Source organism: Cetorhinus maximus, chromosome 13, assembly GCF_964194155.1.
Source record: "Cetorhinus maximus chromosome 13, sCetMax3.hap1.1, whole genome shotgun sequence".
NCBI lineage: Eukaryota > Metazoa > Chordata > Chondrichthyes > Lamniformes > Cetorhinidae > Cetorhinus > Cetorhinus maximus.
Genome location: NC_135891.1, coordinates 118,137,908 through 118,156,907, shown reverse-complemented (window position 1 = coordinate 118,156,907; position 19,000 = coordinate 118,137,908). Strand labels below are relative to the sequence as shown.

The window sequence follows — 19,000 nt, the reverse complement described above, 5'->3', positions numbered from 1 at the left end:
CTTTTGAAACGTCATCACAGTCGTAATCTAGGAAATGAGACAGCCAATTTGTTCAAAGCCAGCAGCAATGTGATAATGACAAAATGTTATGTTTCAGTGATGTTGGTTGAGGGTTAAATCTTTTTGCAACCAGCCGAGGGGCACCGCCGAGAGTGCAGAACTCAATCAGTGTTGCACTGGAGTGTCAGCATACAGACCAGACAGAGACCAGGTTTCGTCCCTTGTCTTTTTGAGTTAATCTCTTTAAATGAGCCATCCAACTTGGCCCACTGTCTACTGCGTCGCCATAGCCCTGCAAATTTTTCCTTTTCAAGAATTTATCTGAATGACTCTTGAAGATTCCCATTAAATTGATTTCACTACCCTTTCAGACAGTGGGTTCCAGATAACAACACTTCTTTTGCCAGTTACTTTAAATCTGTCCTCCGATTACTGAACTTCCAGCCAATGGAAAGTTTGTCCTTAGCTAATCTTTAAACCCTTCATAATTTTGAACATCTTTATTAAAATTCATATTAAAAACACTCAGGATTTTTCCAGATTCTGTATTTTATTGTCCCCAGCTGGAATACTCATACAAAATACTGAACAATTGTCCAAAATTTCTCTCATGTAGAAGGAAGCCAAAGTGATTACCTTGAGCGGACTATGTACAAACAAGCCATTCAGCCCAACTGGTCCATATTAATGTGTGTGTTCCATATCAGCCTCCTCCCACCTTATTTCATCTAATCTTAACAGCACATCCTTCTCTCCATTACTTTCTCGTGTTCATTTAGCTACTCATTAATTGCATCTATACTGCTCACCTCAACCACTCCCTGTGCTAGTGAATTCCACGTTCTCACCACTTGACGGACGTTTCTCATGAACTCCCTTATAGGACTTACTCGTGACTATCTTATCTCTATGGCCCCTAGTTTCAGACTCCTGCACAAGTGGAAAATTCCTCTTTACATCTAACCCATCGAACCCCTTTGTAACTTTAAATACCTCTTATTCAGTCACTTCTCAGCCTTTGCTTTTCTAGAGAATAGTTGTAAATAAAAACCAAAACAGTCACAACCACTCACATTCCGTTTCATGTACATTTTTAATAAATACTTTTCTTTGACAATTCCTATTTACAATTTGTACAGGTTTGATAGGCACATTTGAAGGAGGCAACAAGCTTTAACCAAAACCTCCTAAAGACAAATTGAAATGTTACACCTTGCAATTTTTGCAGGAGCTGTACTGAATCCAGTGTCCGAGAATTTAGACAAGCTGTGTTTTTGAGCCGGGCATTTTTTAAACGTATGGCAAGGTATACTGCAGAAACTTCTGGGAACAAACCTGGAGGTGTTCAGTTAGTTCAGAATGCCAATGGCTGTCTGTTCGCTGTTTAATAAGTGGGTAAAGAACTTGCATTTCCATAGCACCTTTCACAACCTCAGGACATCCTAGAAGCATTTTACAGCCAATGAAATACTTGTTTTTCTTTGAACTGTAGTCACTGTTGCAATATAGGAAACGCAGCAGCCAATTTAGACACAAGCTCTCAAAAAACAGCAGAGATGAGTGACCAGATAATTTTTTTAAGTGTTGGTTGAGGGGTACATATTGGCCAGGACACCAGGGAGAATTACTCTGCACTTCAAATAGTCTCATGGGATCTTTTACTGTACCGGGGCGCAGATGGAGTCTTGGTTTAACATGTCAGCCGAGCAACAGTGCAGCACTCCCTTGCTACTGCACTGGAGTGTCAACCTGGATTTTGTGCTCAAGTCTCTGGAGTGAGACTCAACCTCTGACTCAGAAGTGAGAAGGCTAACACAGAGCCATAGCTGACAGGTGTTCACCAGGGGTACACTTGGGTTATGTTGCAACTCTCAATGTAAATCTACAGATTTCCAAGAACAATATTGTTTGGTTTTTTTTTTACAATTTAAGATTTGGAAAGGGCACAGAATGATTACTCTCAGTTCAGTGTGCACTAACCCTTTGCCTTGGTTTGAACATATAAGCTGAAGTTTTACTTAAGCATCCTCCTTGCTCAACAGATACTGCAAATCAATAGATAACAGCAAATTACTAGAATATGGGAAAGCAGGACCAGTGCTTTGATAAGGAGTTAAAAATCTGACGCATCACACGAGTAGACACAGGCCTGGTCTGTTTTTAATTTTGCCCAGGGCTTTAACTTTGACGCATACATCAACTTTCCAGATTCAGGCAACTGACAGGAACTGAAAGGAACAGAATAGAAAATTCTTTGGGCCATTCATCTCCAGTCTCTATGTTAACTAAAACCCAGATAACTGCAGATCTTTAAGGATGCCTCAGTATGAGCATTCACATAATTTCTCATCCATTAACTGATTGCTAATTTTCAGAGAAATAAGAGCATCAAAAACATCAACTAGTTATAACACACAGCCCAGTATTGAGAGTAAATTAGAAAATCAACCATATTATTGCCATTTCAACTGGCAGATCAGCCAAAACAGATGAGCTCAATTTTTTTCTATTTTCTTCCTCCTACCATCCCCTCTCCAGATTCTCTCTCTCATATCACTGGGTACAGTTTCACACATACTGAGCACCCTCTGGAACCCCCATACCACCCCCATCCCTCTTTTCAAAGTGGTCATGCTTCCTAGGCAGTGTTAAGATTTCACATGGGATACATCACAGTCGGGCCTGAGGCTTGCTCTTACCAGAGAGTCACAAGTATTGCCCAGCAGTGATCTCACACACAGGGTAGTGCTTTGTTCAATGGAGGCTAGCAGAGGGATAATTGGGTAAGGCAAACCCAGGGCTCGTTCTAGTTCAGAGTACATGAATATATAATGTAAACAGCTGGAGTCTGATCACACACACACACACACCCAATCGCTCCTAAGGTCAGGAAGATGTAAATAGTGCACTTTGGGATACACCAAGGGCATTATGTCAACTACTTCACACTAACCCTCTTTTAAAAAAAACATAAAAGATGACAAAATTTTTCTCACCCCCTTCAAGGGGTCAAAGTGAAACTTTTACTAGACTGCGCATGCAATCAAGCCAGGCCCAGTCCATCGTTGTAAAACAGGATCTGCAGAATGGGAGGTACCAGCAGATATTCTGCCTGTTTAGCTGAGGACAAGAGGATGGGCAACATGAGTAATGTTGTCAGGGAGAGGTAAGAGGAAAGCAAAAAATAAATAAATTGACGGCAACTACACCTCAATTTAAAAAGGAAAAATCAGATTTCCGGCCTAGTGGCTGACAGGAGAGGACTGCTGTGAACAGGATACACCAAGAGAGAATAAAGAGCCATGTAGAGCAACTCTGAATAATATGCAACAGGCAAGTAGAAGAACTGACGTGGCCTTGTGGGCCCTCCACCAAGCAGACATCCATATTAAAATGCACTGGCGTGGTATGTACTCTGATGCTCTGGTCTATTAGAGCAGCACCTACCACCCTCCAAAAACAAGAACTGAGAATCACAGCTGTATCTGGGCTGCATGACACACACTACGAGTGAGGGAAGAACAGGGGATGTAGTCAGTTACTGTACTCACTGGATTTGTGAAATCTAATGAACGCCACTCTTCCATCACTAATAAACTAGCCCTACTAAACTGTCTTTGCTCCTGACTATTTGCTTTCCAATCCGAAGTCCCACCATCCGAGAGTCTATAGCTCAAGTAATTGGTGTGTGTGCAGGGGATGGCGTGGAGCTATATTCTAGAAACACTACCCATTATGTTACCCATAACTGGCACTAGCCAGTAAAATTGTTATTTATCTTTCCTTCTATGACAAACAATGCTGTCTACAGTATTCACAATCTCTTTGAACCCGAATCCCGATAGGGATAGCAACTTGCCAAGGAATGCAATAGATCTGAACATCTGTTTTACTAATCAAAAACCGATGAACATGCAACTCGCTCTAAACAAAAACAGAGCATAAACACAATTATATTCCTAAGACGGAATGATGGACTAACCATCTTTAACACTCCTAATTTACCCTATACCCTGTGATTTAGAACACCTTTAGCTCATTCTAACAGCCCCATGAAGCAGATTGCAAAGCCCCACAGAGTCACATCCCAAACACATGCTCTTGTTCACTAGTCTTGGTAAGATTAAACTCAGCTGAACGCATTGTGGTCCTTTGCCAACATATGAACTTAAATCTTGGGGGGGGGACCGTGAATTTTTAAGATTAAACTCAAATATCTCCTGGTCACTTTTTTTTAAATGGAGTCGTTCACTATCGGTGTACCCTGCTTCGATTTGTATGATGGAGCAATCTGCAATAATACCACCAGTCTGCATTTCCTGGGGCCCTGCTTCTCCAGGTGTGAGTGCAGCAGAGTGGAATCCCCAGCCCACAATATTTACACAGCCAGGCTGGCCCACTTCAGCCAAAGCCCATCTGTTCTTCCAATTCTCAGGAGGCTGAAATGTTTTGGAACTCTTCCAGTTGCCACTGGGGCTGCTCCAACTGAAGGTGGTGATCGATCCACTCCAGAATCTACAACCTGACTCCTGTAAAGGCTCAATGCCCATGGAAGGCTTTGAAACTGACATGCACCTGCCCACAGCAGGATGCAAGTTCTGCTGAAGTCATTGGAGGGGCTAAAGGGAAGAATTTTCCAGGGAAACCCTTCTAACACTCCTACCTCTTGGAATTTCATGGTCCAGTTGAAATATGCTTGAATAATGTGCCATTCCCTGGATGTAACTGTTACTTACTTCCTCCCCAACCTCAGGTCTATTTTATTTGATAAAGAAATTAATTGCACCCAGTTCTAAGATTTCCTATTCTTAAACTGATCACTGTTACTCATTTAACTGACCTTAAATGATACACATGGCACTGGCGCACTGCAAAAGATTACACTGATACCAGATGCAAAATATTTGGAAATATGCATTTGCACATTTAAAAGCCCAGAGCATTTTATTTATTCTTAAACACTGATCAGGAGTTTGTACAAGGGATTTGTGCAAAGTGGCTCAGGACACTGCTGTTCTTTGGCTGCACTGCAGCTGGTCGAGCCAACAGGGAGAGTTGCATTCCACAATTGCAGATGTGCAATAATTGTTCAATAGGTGAAACTACAACAGGCTTGACAAGCCTGAGACCACAGGACGCTCAAGACACACGTTGAGTTAGTCTGGTCAGCCAGCCAGGTTCATTGATGTGAGTAGCTTGGCTTCAACTGGTTAAGGTCTGAATATTGCTGAAAGAGAGACTTTTTTTTGTCAAAGATTTTTGTCTTGCATTCATCAGGACAATTCGCAAGTACACAAAATGCAAAGGGAACAACAATTTATACTGTATGAGAAGAGAGTGCTGATTGGTTGGCAAGTGCAATCTGATCCTTGTGAGGCGTTGCCAAATGGTGACTGACAGTTAACTGACAAGCATTGTTTGAAATTTAAACCAGACAGCTTGACTCTGATTAGTCAAGGCATTGTCCTGAGGAATGAACCAACGAATGGCTGGCACTTATTTTGTTTAGCTGAAACAGGTACAATGTGTGTACATGTAATATCTGCAAAGAACAGGGCCCTGTGCATTAATATATGTAGCTACCAGTGCAAGCAAATGCACCACACTGAGCCTGACTGACAATTGTTGTCCTATTTACATTTGGTATTCTTGTGAATGGTCCTGATGAGTGCAAGACGAACAGCTTCAACAAAAAAGTTTTTTTTTCCCCAATAATAGTCAAGTTCTGAAATACCAAACAACAATTTGGTTAAGGATTGCAGTACTATTCCTATGCACATTTGACCTCAGTTCTTGTCAACCTGGGTTTAGGAAAAGATCTGTACCTGTATAGGGAGAGCGTGCACACACTCCATAAATCGGGCAAACAGCCTGCATATGCGGATTGTTCAGAGATCTGGTTCTGAGACTCTTCTGCACGCTGATCAGTTACTGAATCAATCAGGCATCCAGCACCTCAAATTTGGAGGGGATCAGCTGTTCCATTATGCTTATTAACTGAATATGTCTGCAAAGATTAGTCATTTTATCTTGGTCTGTCTGATGCAGGGCAATCAGTAATCAGGCACTGGTGCCATTGAGATTTTTTTAAAGAAAAAAAGACTCATAACTGACTTATAGCTATGGATAAATGATGCAGTCAGAGTTGCAATTTTCTGGAGCTGATGACTAACTCAGTTAGGCGAGACCCTGGCAGGCTTTGGTTTATCATTATTGCAGGCTTTGGTTTATCATTATTTACCTGGCTGGACAGAGGACAAAAAACTCAGTTTGCAATTATGTGGCATTGACTGATCATGGATTCGTGCAATCCTGAAATGTTAATTTATCAATGGCATTTAAGAGGAGGTTAGATAACTACAGGAGGGAGAAAAGAATGGAACATTATGCTCATTTGGTTAGAGGTGGGAGGCACCTTGTGACAAAACAGCTTCGAGGGTTAAATGGTCTACTCCTGTTCCAACATGTGGAACTGAAACATTGGCATGGACGAGCTGTTCCAAATGGCCTGTTTCTGTCCCGTAAGTTCTATGCAATCTGAACGTACTGGTTTGAGCCAGCCAGAGGCCAAGGCTACACAGGGAGGGAGGGAGGGAAGGGAACAGAGGTGAGGATAATTTTTGATTGAAGTCCTGTGGCAATAGCACAGGAACATCTCCCGCTAACAGACAGCGCCGATTGGCACAGCAAAACTTTAATGCTGTGCACTGCTGAGTAGGGACAAAGGGAGGTCAGAATCTTTGCTCAATCTCCAATCTGAGCAGTGCCAACTGGTGCTTCAGTCTCGGCTCAGGTCATATGACACTGGATGACAGGGGAGACTACTGGGGCAGTAGCCAGGCCTCTCATGTTTACTTGCAGCAATCATGAAGCACCTTGATTAACAGGCCTCACAGCTGCAGTGAAATAAATGGAACACATGATAGAGCGTGTGTGCATACTCTCCTTATACAGGTACAGATCTTTGCCTAAACCCAGGTTAACAAGAACAGAAGTCGATTGTGCACAGGAATAACACTGTGATCGTTTACTAAATAGTTGATTGGTAGTACAGAACTTGAGTGTTACTGAAAAAAAAAGACTTTTTTTGTAGAAGCTGTTTGGCTTGCACTCATCAGGACCATTTACAAGAACACCTAAAGGGAACAATAATTGTCAGTCAGGCTCACAGTGGGGTGCATTTGTGTGTACTAGTAGCTACATATATTAATGCACAGGGCCCTGTTCTTTGCAGACATAACATGTACATATTTTGTTTAACTGAAACGGGCGCAATGTAAGACCAGATTTGCATTATGTAGCACCTTTCACGACCTCAAGACATCCTAAAGTTCTTACCCGCCAACGAAGTACTCATGAAGCATAATCACCATTGTAATGTAAGAAACATGGTAGCCAAACAATCCCTACAAACAGCAACATTACAACTACTTAAGAATCTCTTTTTTAATTTGAAAAAAAGTCATGTTGGTTGAGGGGTAATTACTGGCCAGGACACGGGAAATAATTCCCCTGCTCTTTATCAGAATAGTGCCGTGAAAACCGTTACATCCACCTGAGAGCACAGGCACAGTTTAATGTCTCATCCTGAAAATCAGCACTTCCAACACTGGAGCACTCCCTTAGCACTGCAGTAGGGTGTCACCCACTATTTTACGCTTTAAAAGATCTTAAGCCTTGTCAGCGGCAGGACAATAGTTCATTTTTCAAGGCACTGAACTCTCCCACTAAGAAAATGCCACTGGTATATAAATTCATTGTGAATGCACAAGCAACAAATACTCTGATAACAAATTCTAAATTAGCAAAGCTTTAATTATGGACCAAATATTTCCTTCTGCAGAGTGCGTGATTAAATTACCATTCAACTTATTAATAATGCTTAAATATTTTTAGGTGCGATAGAAGTCTCAGTGAGACAACTATTCTTGGATGCCTATAGATGAAAGATTAGTTAATACTGTGAATAATCTTTTATGGGATAAACGCAGTGAGATCTCAGCACCTTGTGAGAAGTGATCTTCAAGTGATCTATAATCTTTAATTATAAAAAGGAGGAGGGCGGGTGGGGTAGATTTAGGAGAACAATTTCCCTCTTTCAATCATTGAGCACCATTTAAATGTGATGTAAAGTACATGCCTGGACCCTATGCTCTCCCAGCTGGTGGGAGGACATTTCCATTTTGGGGGCAAAGAGAGGAAAAATGGAAATGGAAAGCCATTCAGTATTTCCTTTTAAAGCATTGACTACTTCCTTTAGTATGGCTACACAATGCGTTCAGCTGTGCAATCCTCCTGCTATGTGGAATGGTCCTGGCAGTAGAGACTAGTCCTATCCTGGAGATGGCTGCACACAGGAACATCGCTACTCCCGGCCATAATGGAGATGACAGAGTAATTCTCCCGCCAATCATGCCTAGAGACTGCCCCTGCTGTTAAGTAACTAGGATTCATTTCACACACAATTACGCAACTCTTCTCTACTCATTGCATTTTGGAGAAATAATCTTGCTTTTATCCAGGGAAGTTATGTATTTTTGATCATTCATTTTACCTCCTTTAGCTCAATGACATCTTTAAAATAGACTCCGTAGATTGTTTGCTGTAGTGTGTTGTACAAATAGACTGTTTGCTACAAGTCCACCCTTGCTCCAACTCATTAGCTGACACACTGATGTCAATAGACACTCCACCAGAGATGGCTAAAACATGGCCTTTGGAGAAAGCATTTGCATGAAGATTTTCCAAAGTCCGTTACTAACAAGAGCAAGAAACGGCTTCCACTGCCCCTTCTCTATGCAAAGCAAATTCTAACCAATACCTCAAAGCCCCAGCTAGACCTTAACACCAGTCTCCATACTGAGTGTACAACCCTTTCTGCCTCCCCACAAATTAGTGTCAAATCATTCTTTCAGCATATCTACAAACTAATAACAGCATTTCAAAGCCAACATTTAGAAGATCTCAGAGCTGAACTATATTTAAAGATAACTTTGACAAAGTCTTAAGGTCTACACACAGTTTCTTTCTTAGTCACACTGGTACCTCAGCCAAGTGACAAGTCATCATGCATGATTCTAGAGACAGTGATTGTCAACAAACCTCTGGCTGTGTCGGGTAACACAACAGAGCATGATAATTTCCCGACCTAACATCCACAATGCTAATGTTCCCAGCAGGGTCAGTGCATAGCAATGAGGGGAAACAAAGAATGGTTGACACGGAGCTCAACTATAGACTTTGTGCTCCAAACATCTGACCTGGCTGCGATTAGTCATCTTGCTGCAGATGAAGGACTGATGCTGAAACTTTCCAAGGTGCATGACCACCTTTACCCATGCTATTGTGGCCTGACTACACCGACACACAGTCTACCATTAAATTACCATAACCATCTTGCATGATGGGAAGTAAGGGAATACCATTCATCATTCCCCTGTACTCACTGGGAGTCTGACCCACAGAACCCACCCGACCACTATCCAAGGTCACTGGACAGCCTGTAAAGGCTATCGGGAAACATTAGCCAAACTAATAAACCTTTTTGTATTTTGCCACAAACATTACCCCAGTCCTGACAAAACACCAACACTAATCCCAGAATAGGTTGAATGCAGCAAACACTTTAAGGCCAAGTTGACTAGTGCCCATTGCCAACAAAAAGCTAGAGATGGCAGTATATATATATATCTATAATTAAATAATAAACTTTTGCAATAAATGTTATATAAACTATCCTGTAGAATTTGAGTGTACTTTGTTACAAGTATAATGATTATCCTTTGAGGCTTATAACAACCTCTCAATGCTCACATTGGAGCGTCAATAAAGCTGATTATCCCATCAGATTGTACTCGTCATATGGGTAATGAAATATTAATCAAAAGTCATAATTTGTCTAAGTTGCAAATTTTTTTTTTGTTGAATACACCTTTTGAATCAGGGTGCTCTGTAACCACATGGCAGGCAAATTAATTGGTTTGGACCTTCAGGAGGAGCTGCATCACCTGCTTTTCTCTCTCTCTGTAGCCTACTTGGCCCCAGCCCTGCCTCAGTTTGCAAATATTCAGCAGGGTATTCTTCTGTCCAAGATGCTTCTTTCTAAGAACAGGTTTATATTAAAAAACTATTTGCACCTGTCACCCTGAACATCACAATGAGGGCTAAGGCATCATCATGGTTGGATCACTTGGCTGCTGAACATCACAGTCTCCAAGACCTCATCCAAAAACAAGTCCATGGCAAAGACTAGATTATTTGGTTGTTTTTTTTTTGGGGTGGGGGGGAGGCGGCGCAGTGATGAAAAGGCTGTGAGGTTTCTAGATGGCTTTAGCAGAAATGAAGAAACCCACAACCATGTTTGGAAGGGATGCATCATGACTATGGCAGATTACCATCTTTTAACGGACTCTCTGCAAGATGTCATACCGCAGTGACAGTGGAGCGGAGCATCACTTCCATTGTTCAATGTGAGAAAGGAGAAGAGGAATAAAAACTGAATGGCCACATGGTTGAGTATCGATCATCTTTCCTTCCTCCTTTCTCACAAAATGGTTTACCTCTTGACAAGGAAAGGAACAGTGACCACTAATTTTACAAAAAAGGCACCCATGGTAATTCCTGTCTCCCCTCCCTATCCCTTAATACAAAAGGTATTTCTCTGCAATGCAGACAGAAAAGTTGAACAAAGTTTAGTCAAAATAAAACAGGGCACATTACAGGAAAACAAAATAATGGCACATTAAAAAAAGGACCAGATGTCACTGAGGTTTAACCCTTGTGTTAGCTTGCAAAGGAGAGTAGGGGCTCTGCAGTTGGTGATATATTTCTCCTTCATTAAGAACCACATTTTGCTATAATCTTGTTAGGGTATAGACAGAAATTGGCACAGGAATTTTACTTCAGTTGGGACGGAGTATTTGGGTAGGGGGTTAAAAAAAAAACAAGGATTCTGAAAGTACAGAATACATACTTAGAACATTTCCAAAGATGAAGCAGTGATAATCACTGTATTAGTCCAAACTCATTGCGCTCCTGGAAATATTCTGTACCCCATTTCCAAAGCGAGAACCGCACAAATGCAAACTGCTTCTGGATTGTTAGTAATCTGGTTTACAAATCCTTTGCCTCCAGGCCCTAGGCAACACAGGTTTGTCAGGTTCTAACCTGTATGAATATCCAAATTAGGAAATTAGCTTTGAACAAGATCAGAAAGATTATCTTTATTCCTTTTCTCCCTCCTGCCCCTGAGGCTCTGGTGGTATACATTTTACAGGTGCTGTACACCCTCTAAGCAGCTCACCAAAATGGCATTGTTCATGCGTGAATGCCCACAGTCTGAGTCTGCAGGTGATTTGAATTCAGGGGACAAAGTAAAGGTAAGTTCTGCCCTCACCCAGATAGCCAAGAACATTCTTTTTAGCAGCAGCGGCTATTTGGTGATCAGGAGTGGCAACTCTGGCTGATTTCCCCTCTGCCCAAGGGTGCCAAGGTGAACTGTAACATGATTCTATCATCCTCCAACACCTCCACCATTGTGAAAATCTACTAAACAAACAAAGATTGCAAGTGGAATTTGGGATCTGTATGGCACAGTTTAGAAGTACCCTTAACCAAATCGCAAAGAAGACAGGTTAAAATAAAGATGAAATCAGCCAATTGGTTTACAATGATGCCCTTGGGGCTAAATACAAGCCAGGTGTAAAAATCCAAGTGCCTGCAAAAATCCAGCTAACATCATAGATTAAGTTCATTATTGGAATGAAGCTGGAGGCACTGCAGGGTAAACCAGCTACAAACTATCCTCCAAAGCCTATCTGCTAATTGCAGGAGTAACACCAGGCAGCCAGTACTTTAGATCCTTTCCACATTCAAAGTGTCCCACAGGTGTGAAGGGCTGTGAATTGGGTCACTTCATCAAAGTTGGATACATTTGATCTGAATATGCAGCTTCTTTGAGACAGGAGTCTGTATGAATAGTAACTCCAGAACTCTGTTAGGGTCTGGATTAGTACAATGCAAACCTCAGCAAAAGACTTTTGTGCCACAGGTTGGTTAGGATATATAACTGCGCCCAATTTGTCCTGCATCAAGGAAACAGCAAAAAAGTAACTGGAGAGAACACAAAAGGGTTTGTTTCAGCTGTTCAGTCCTTGGACTTACAGACAGCTTCCATGGCTAACAAACATGATGTGATGCAAGGGCAGAAGTGCTCATGACCTAGAGGACAACTTGCCCTTAACTTGTGGCTTAATTCAGGATCTCTCCATATGTAGACCATGAGTGGCCTGGAAATTAGTGCATTGAGTCCTTTTCCTGCACTTCAGCCCCCCAAAAAAACAAAGGGACTGTGGTTTGGAGGTGGGGTTCTCCTTTCTTCTATAAAGCAAAAGAACGAATGCTTTTCAAATAAAAGTTGGTCTTTTAAGGTTATTTACACCTCCCTCTCCCTAAAGCTCGATTGTGTGAAGGGGTAAGCACCTACAGCAGCCTGTTTGCAACAAAGAAGTCACCGCACAGGGGAAATCACAGTAAACCCCCATGGCCCATCAGCAACAGGTACAACAGTGTCTAGTGTGGACCTCAGTTGCACGAAGAATCTAAACAGAAAAAATAACAAAGGATTAGGGCGAGTTGAAGGAAGAGAGAAACTCAGGAGTTGCTATGACCACCTTAGGGCATAGTTGGAAGATCAGAGATTGAGGTTTACATGCCAATTTGCTACTTTTGAAAATAATTAGTAACTTAGCCACGAGACCAGACAGGTTTCAGCTTGTACAGCTACTTTAAACCATTGCCCCCACTTTGACTGAAGCTGCTTTTATACTGCAAGAAGCCTGCAGTAGATTGCCATCAGATCCAAGAACTGTAGGTCTAGCGGAGCTAGCTACAAGCTGAATTCAAAACCACCAGGACTTTCATAAAGCCAGCCTGCCAGTAGACCCATTTTTAATATATTTGTTTAAGTGGATCATCCTTGCTGTGTTCTCTGCAAATCCTGGCAGTGTTATATTTAGCTGGCAGTCATCCACACGATACTCATGTCTCCAGGAAATGTTAGCAACAGCGCAATTTTAAAAAAACTCAGGTTGAAGAAGCACAAAAATTTATCAACTGATTGTAACTGACTTCTGGTGTCTTGCACAAGACAGTAAAACAGGGAGGAGTGACATCCTGTAATTAAGGGACTCTGGATTGTGCCAACTGCTGAAAGCTACCCAAGAGCATCCTGACTTCAATAAGCCAATCAGGAGCTGGACCAGAAAGTGGCATGAATGGAATTGTTTTTAAACACATTAAATTATAAAAAAAGACAAGACAAACCTTTCAACTTCCAACAATCCAGAAAGAAAACTACCAATGTTAGTATTCCCAAAATGAAAACCTTGGCTTTGCAGCCGTGCCTGATCTCTAATTCCACTTCCAGCTACCCGAGAGTGGGCAGCTCTTGACCATCATACACAACTGTCTTGTAATAGAGGCTCTTTGCCATCGGGACTCGCACTCTGTGGACTGTGGGGGTGGCCCTGGGATCCATTATTGTGTTTCTTCCAGCTGCCAGAGCGCAGAGGGAGGCCACTGTGCTCGGGGATGAATAAGGCGACCAGCAGAGACAGCAACACCGAGCACGCACCAAAAAGAAAAGGAGGTCCTGGGATTATGGTACTCTAAGGAGAATAAGTGAGAGAGAAAAAAATACATCGAATTACTGAAGTTATAAACTTGCAAGCCTTTTAAAAATAATTTAACACAAGGGGGACAGCTTATTTTTAAAACTCATTCTAGGAAGGATTTCATGCGAGGGAACTTGTCAAAATTCTCATTTTTCTTATATTCATTCGCGTTATGTCCGTTAACGAAGTGGAAAATTAGCAGGGTACATGCATAATATCACATTTCGAAATGCTTCAGGTATAAAAAATTACTTTGAACTATGGCAACTTATGTATGGAATTATGACAGTTTTGCACGTTGTCAGTTTGCACATACAGTTATAAGGTGAATAAACCTGATCTCCTTTTAGTGGCATCAGTTGAGGGAGAAATGAAGGCCAAGGCACCAAGAGAACTCCCTGGCTTCAGCTGCCTGCCCTAAGCTCTGGAATTCCCTCCCTAAACTTCCACACCCCTTTTATTTCATTTCAAGGTGCTCCTTAAAACCTCTCTCTTGGACCAAGCTTTTGGTCACCTATTGTATTATCTTATGCGGTTTGGTGTCAATTTTTGTTTCATTACACACTCCTGAAAAGTTCGTTGGGATGTTTTACTACATTAAAGGCAATATATAAATGCAAATTGCTGTTGCTCCAAAGGCATTGTAGTTGGAATGTCACTGGACTAGTAATCCAAAGGCCCAGGCTAATGCTCTGGGGACATGGGATCAAACCCACCACAGCAGCTGGTTGGGATTAAATTCAATTATAGCTAATAAATCTGGAATTGAAAGCTAGTCTTAGCAATGGTAACCATAAAATATTATCAGCTGCCAGGAAAAAAACACCTGGTTTATTAATGTCTTTTAGGAAGGAAACCTTACCCAGCCTGGCCTATGTGTGCACGACTCCATTCCCACAGCAATGTGGCTGACTCTTATCTGCCCTCTGAAATGGCCCAGCAGTTCAAGGGCAATAAGGGATGGGTAACAAATGCTGGCCTTGCCAGTGATACCCACATCTCAAAAGAGTAAAAAACATCCATCTGAACAGGCAGATTTGGGCCTTGGTTTAATGTCTTATCAGAAAGACAGCAACTCCAATGACATCACAGAAGTTATTGATATTCTACTGATCACAAGTAGGCTCATCTGTGGACCTACAACTTTCTTGTGCTGAGGTCAGAACACTGTTAGACCTGGTATGGAAATAGAATCATACAACAGAGAAGACAACCAATTAGCCCATCTTGCCCGTGTCTGCTCTTTAAAAGAGCTGTCCAATTGGTCCCACATGCCCTTTCCCCATGGCCCTGCAAATTTATCCTTTTCAAGTACTTATCCAGCTCCCTTTTAAACTACTATTGCAACAAATTTCTCCCCTATTTTCAGGTAGCGTATTCTGGATCATAACTTGATGCATAAAATAATTTATCTCCAACTGCCATCCAATTCTTTTGCCAAGTTTCTTAAATTTGTGCTCTAGTAATCAACCTGACAGTGGAAGCAGTTTCTCCTTCCTAAAGCATGGTGCCCAGAATTGAACATAATATACCAGCTGGGCCTAACCAGTCCCTTTATAAAAGTTTAGCATAACTTCTTTGGCTTTTGTACTCTATGCCTCTATTTATAAAGCCAAGGATCCCATAACTTTTTTCAACAGCATTAACGTAGGTGATTGCACCTCATGAAGGTACGAGGGAGCTGGGCTCACACAAAAATTGTTTCTTTACCTCATCAGTTGGATTCTGCATGTTTCCTTTTGGAACTTTGCCTGGGTTATCAACATCTCCCATTTCATTTAACTCCACGTGAAAAAGGTAGAATACAAATCCATACAGCGCTGGACCAAGGCCATTGCACAATCCACGGATTCCAGTGATCATTCCTTGCACAACTCCTGTAGGAAAAAGGAAAGGCCATCTCAAATGTAAATCCTCGGAATGAAGACTTCACATTTTAACTGTTATGCGTTAATCAAGGATTGAGCAGATGGGATGAATTTACTCTTGCCCAAACTAAAACTAATCACAAACTATATTTGAACAATGAAAACTCTTTTAGAATTGCATGTACCAATCAGTTGTCCCCTCCCCTCATGTCCTAGGGACACTGGAGCTTTACTGGGAAATGGTTTCCCAACTGTGAGCGTGGGCAAGTGTGGACAGGCTGTAGCTATTTATATTTCCAATTTCAAGCAGTTGCAGTATTTGCCTTTTGGTTTTATGGTTGAGTCTGTATGGCTATGAAAGGCATAACAGTTCACACGCACGCAATGGTTACCTGACAACAATTTGAAATCAGTGTCTTGACTGATTCTTCCTTCTCCCCTCAACTCTGGCCCACTCCATGGGCATTGAGACCAATTGTAGTGATGCTGAAATCAGTTTATGCAGTAAAGGTATTTGACCAGAGACCTGCTGTTCTGTGTGGCTTTAGTTTATTGCCTCAGTGATCCTCCAAACAGAAATCCTACAGGAAATGGCATTTCACATTCACCTGATGACAAAGTGGGTATTTGGAGATAGGAACATCAAATTCACCCCCTATCAACTGCTTATAACATTCTGACAATGGCTCACGTGATTTAGATTGCAATTCTTCGGAAGGTTCAAAATCATTTTGCACTTGCTGTGCACAACGAGTGTGGTCTCAGGAGGAGGAGGAGAAAACGGCCTACCTTGCTGATCTGGATCGGCATTCCTAGAAACCAGGGCACTGACCGCTGGGAAGGTGATGCTGGACATGGCGGCCACGGCTCCTGCTGCCCACATCATCCTGCGGGAACAAAAAACCATTCAGTGCCAAACATATCAATGGCAAATGCTGGTTCTCCAGGCCATGTTCTAGCACCCTACAGTTCATAGAATTGGCAACGTGGGCCCTTGAAAATGTAGATGCAGCATTAGAATAAGGAAGCTGATTTTAGGAACGTAAGCACAGGGCACCAGCTCCCAGGGCACTGTGCAAGTACCTTTATTAATGCTACTGTAGCTGACAGTAAAGTTAAACGGTAAAGCCACAGAGCATCGATATCCATTATATTTATATTTTGTTCCAAGTGTAGGAAATAGACAGCATAGAAGCACCTATACAAACTTTAGCAAATCAACCTTAAAACACAGGATTATGTGCTTACAGATCTGCTACATATCACTATGACTGACAACTTCACATATTCATTTTAAAACTATTTTGATAGACACTTAAAAAATAAAAAGAACACCGCTCATTTAAAGGGATTTGCAAGCTTTGCTGTTATCATAGAAACCACTGAAAAGTTACAGTGCAGAAAGAGGCCATTCAGCCCATCATGTCTGCGCTGGCCAGAAAGGAGAAAAAAGAAACTAGCCGCTCATTTTAATCCCACTTTCCAGCACCTGGAATGAATGGACCATTGAATATGTTTATTTGCCATTAATTCTCAGTTTGTACCATCCCTTTTGTTTCCTCCTCTACTGCTACCCCCACCGTGGCCCATTGTAAAGAAAGTGTTTCATACTCTGCCCTCCTCCATCTTGGTTCCTTTCTGGATAAGATGCCAAAATAAAACATACACTAAACCTAACAGCATGTTAACTAGCTTCTGGCCTACTTGAAGGTTACAGCACTTCAGATGCAGATCCAGGGACCTTATAAATGAGTTGAACGTTTCAGCCTCAACCACCAACTTAGGCAGTGAATTCCAGATGCCCACCACCCTCTGGGTGAAAAAGCTTTTCTTCATGTCCCCTCTAATCCTCCTACCAATCACCTTACATCAATGCTCTGGTAATTGACCCCTCAGTTAGGGGAAACAAGTCTTTTCTGTCTACCCTATCTAGACCCCTCAATTTTGTACACCTCAATTAGGTCACCCTTTAGCCTCCTCTTTTCTAAGGAAAACAACCCTAGCCTATCCAATAATTATTGTAAATAAAACTCATTTCCCCAAAATTAGTTGCTCTGCATGAAGCGGACATAATTTAGGCACATTTGTTCATTTGTTTTAGTTACTTTCTGTTTAGCAGGCTATACTTTATCACTAATTCTGTATAGACAGCTGGGACTGCAAATGTGACTGTAGGCCAGCTGAGCTCATATCCAGTCAGCCATGACTTCATGACGTAAGCTATACCCAATAAGACCTTGAGGTTTTTAAGTTGCCGTAGCAAATATTCTCAGGCAGTTTTGCTTCGTCATTTCCTTTGACCTCAAGGGAGAGGCTTAGGAGCAGGTTGCTCTGGCAATGTCAAGAAGTCGGATGGGAAAGGAGATAAAACACAAGCTGAGCTGTTTGGGGAGGAAAGAGTGCTTTGCACTTCAAATAGGCTGGAAGCTAGTTAACTTGCTGTCAGGCTCAGTGTATGTTTTGTTTTGGCATCCTATCCAGAAAGGAGCCAAGATGGAGGAGGAAACAAATGTGATGGTGCAAACTGAGAATTAATAGCAAATAAACATATTCAATAGTCCATTCATAAACCGAAACCAGGAGTCATTAAAGTGAATAAGGAATTCAGGAAAAACTTCGTTACCTAGAGAATGGTGAGAATGTGGCACTTGCTACTGCAAAGAGTAACTGAGAAGAATAGCATAGATATAGTTATGAGAATGCAAGATAAGAATAAGGTATGATGAAAGGGTGAGATGAAGCATAATGGAAGGAAATTCACATGGAGCATAAATATCAGCATGGTCCACACTTTGGCTGCTCCTAATCCCAGGATAGTGGTTTTAAAAGATGCTATAAAAATGCAAGTCTTTCCTTCAGGTTGGAGCCACAGCACAAAACTACTTATGTAAGCAACATCACTACATGCAAAAACGTCCTTAGGAACATACTAGCTGAAAAAAGACCAAGGTCTATCTAGTTCACCTTTTACCATCCTAGTAGTCACATGATATAATAATGGAGTTAGTGATGAATCACAGCAACCAATTGTTATGTCTCAATGGTGCAATTATAGATGTTTCTCTGAGGTTGAGGGCCAAAACACCTGGCTGGGGGCAGTGGTGGCAGCTGTGTGGAGAGAGTTTCACTCTACTTCTAATAGTGCTGTATCAGATCTGGGTTAGTTGCTGCTGCCACTGGGTATTTGTAATGGGCAAGGGTTACAAAGAGTAGGAATAAACAGGTCTTTTCCCCCCCGAATGGCAGGCAGTGACTAGTGGAGTACCGCAGGGATTGGTGCTAGGACCCCAGCTATTCACAATATATATTAATGCTTTAGATGTGGGAACTAAATGTAATATCTCCAAATATGCAGATGACACAAAGCTGGGTGGGAGGATGAGCTGTGGGGAGCATGCAGGGATGTTTCAGTGTGATTTGGACAAGTTGAGTGAGTGGGCAAATGCATGGCAGATGCAG

The 19,000-nt window shown here is 41.8% G+C and overlaps 1 protein-coding gene across 3 annotated transcripts in view; it reads right to left on the bottom strand.

Annotated features, from left to right (window-relative positions):
* Window positions 1-1,074: 1,074 nt before the first annotated feature.
* LOC144689022 (hippocampus abundant transcript 1 protein-like) overlaps window positions 1,075-19,000 on the bottom strand; it is a 63,528-nt gene continuing 45,602 nt past the window's right edge. The window contains exons 10-12 of one of the 3 annotated variants that reach the window (XM_078556130.1): window positions 16,331-16,428; window positions 15,384-15,550; window positions 1,075-13,667 (exon numbers count right to left, since the gene is read on the bottom strand). In XM_078556130.1, the coding sequence (XP_078412256.1) occupies window positions 13,455-13,667; window positions 15,384-15,550; window positions 16,331-16,428 (478 nt within the window). In that variant the 3' untranslated portion in view covers window positions 1,075-13,454. Of the gene's footprint in view, window positions 13,668-15,383; window positions 15,551-15,945; window positions 16,150-16,330; window positions 16,429-19,000 lie in introns of those variants that run through there. The other 2 variants (XM_078556131.1, XM_078556132.1) reach the window with 2 other exon arrangements.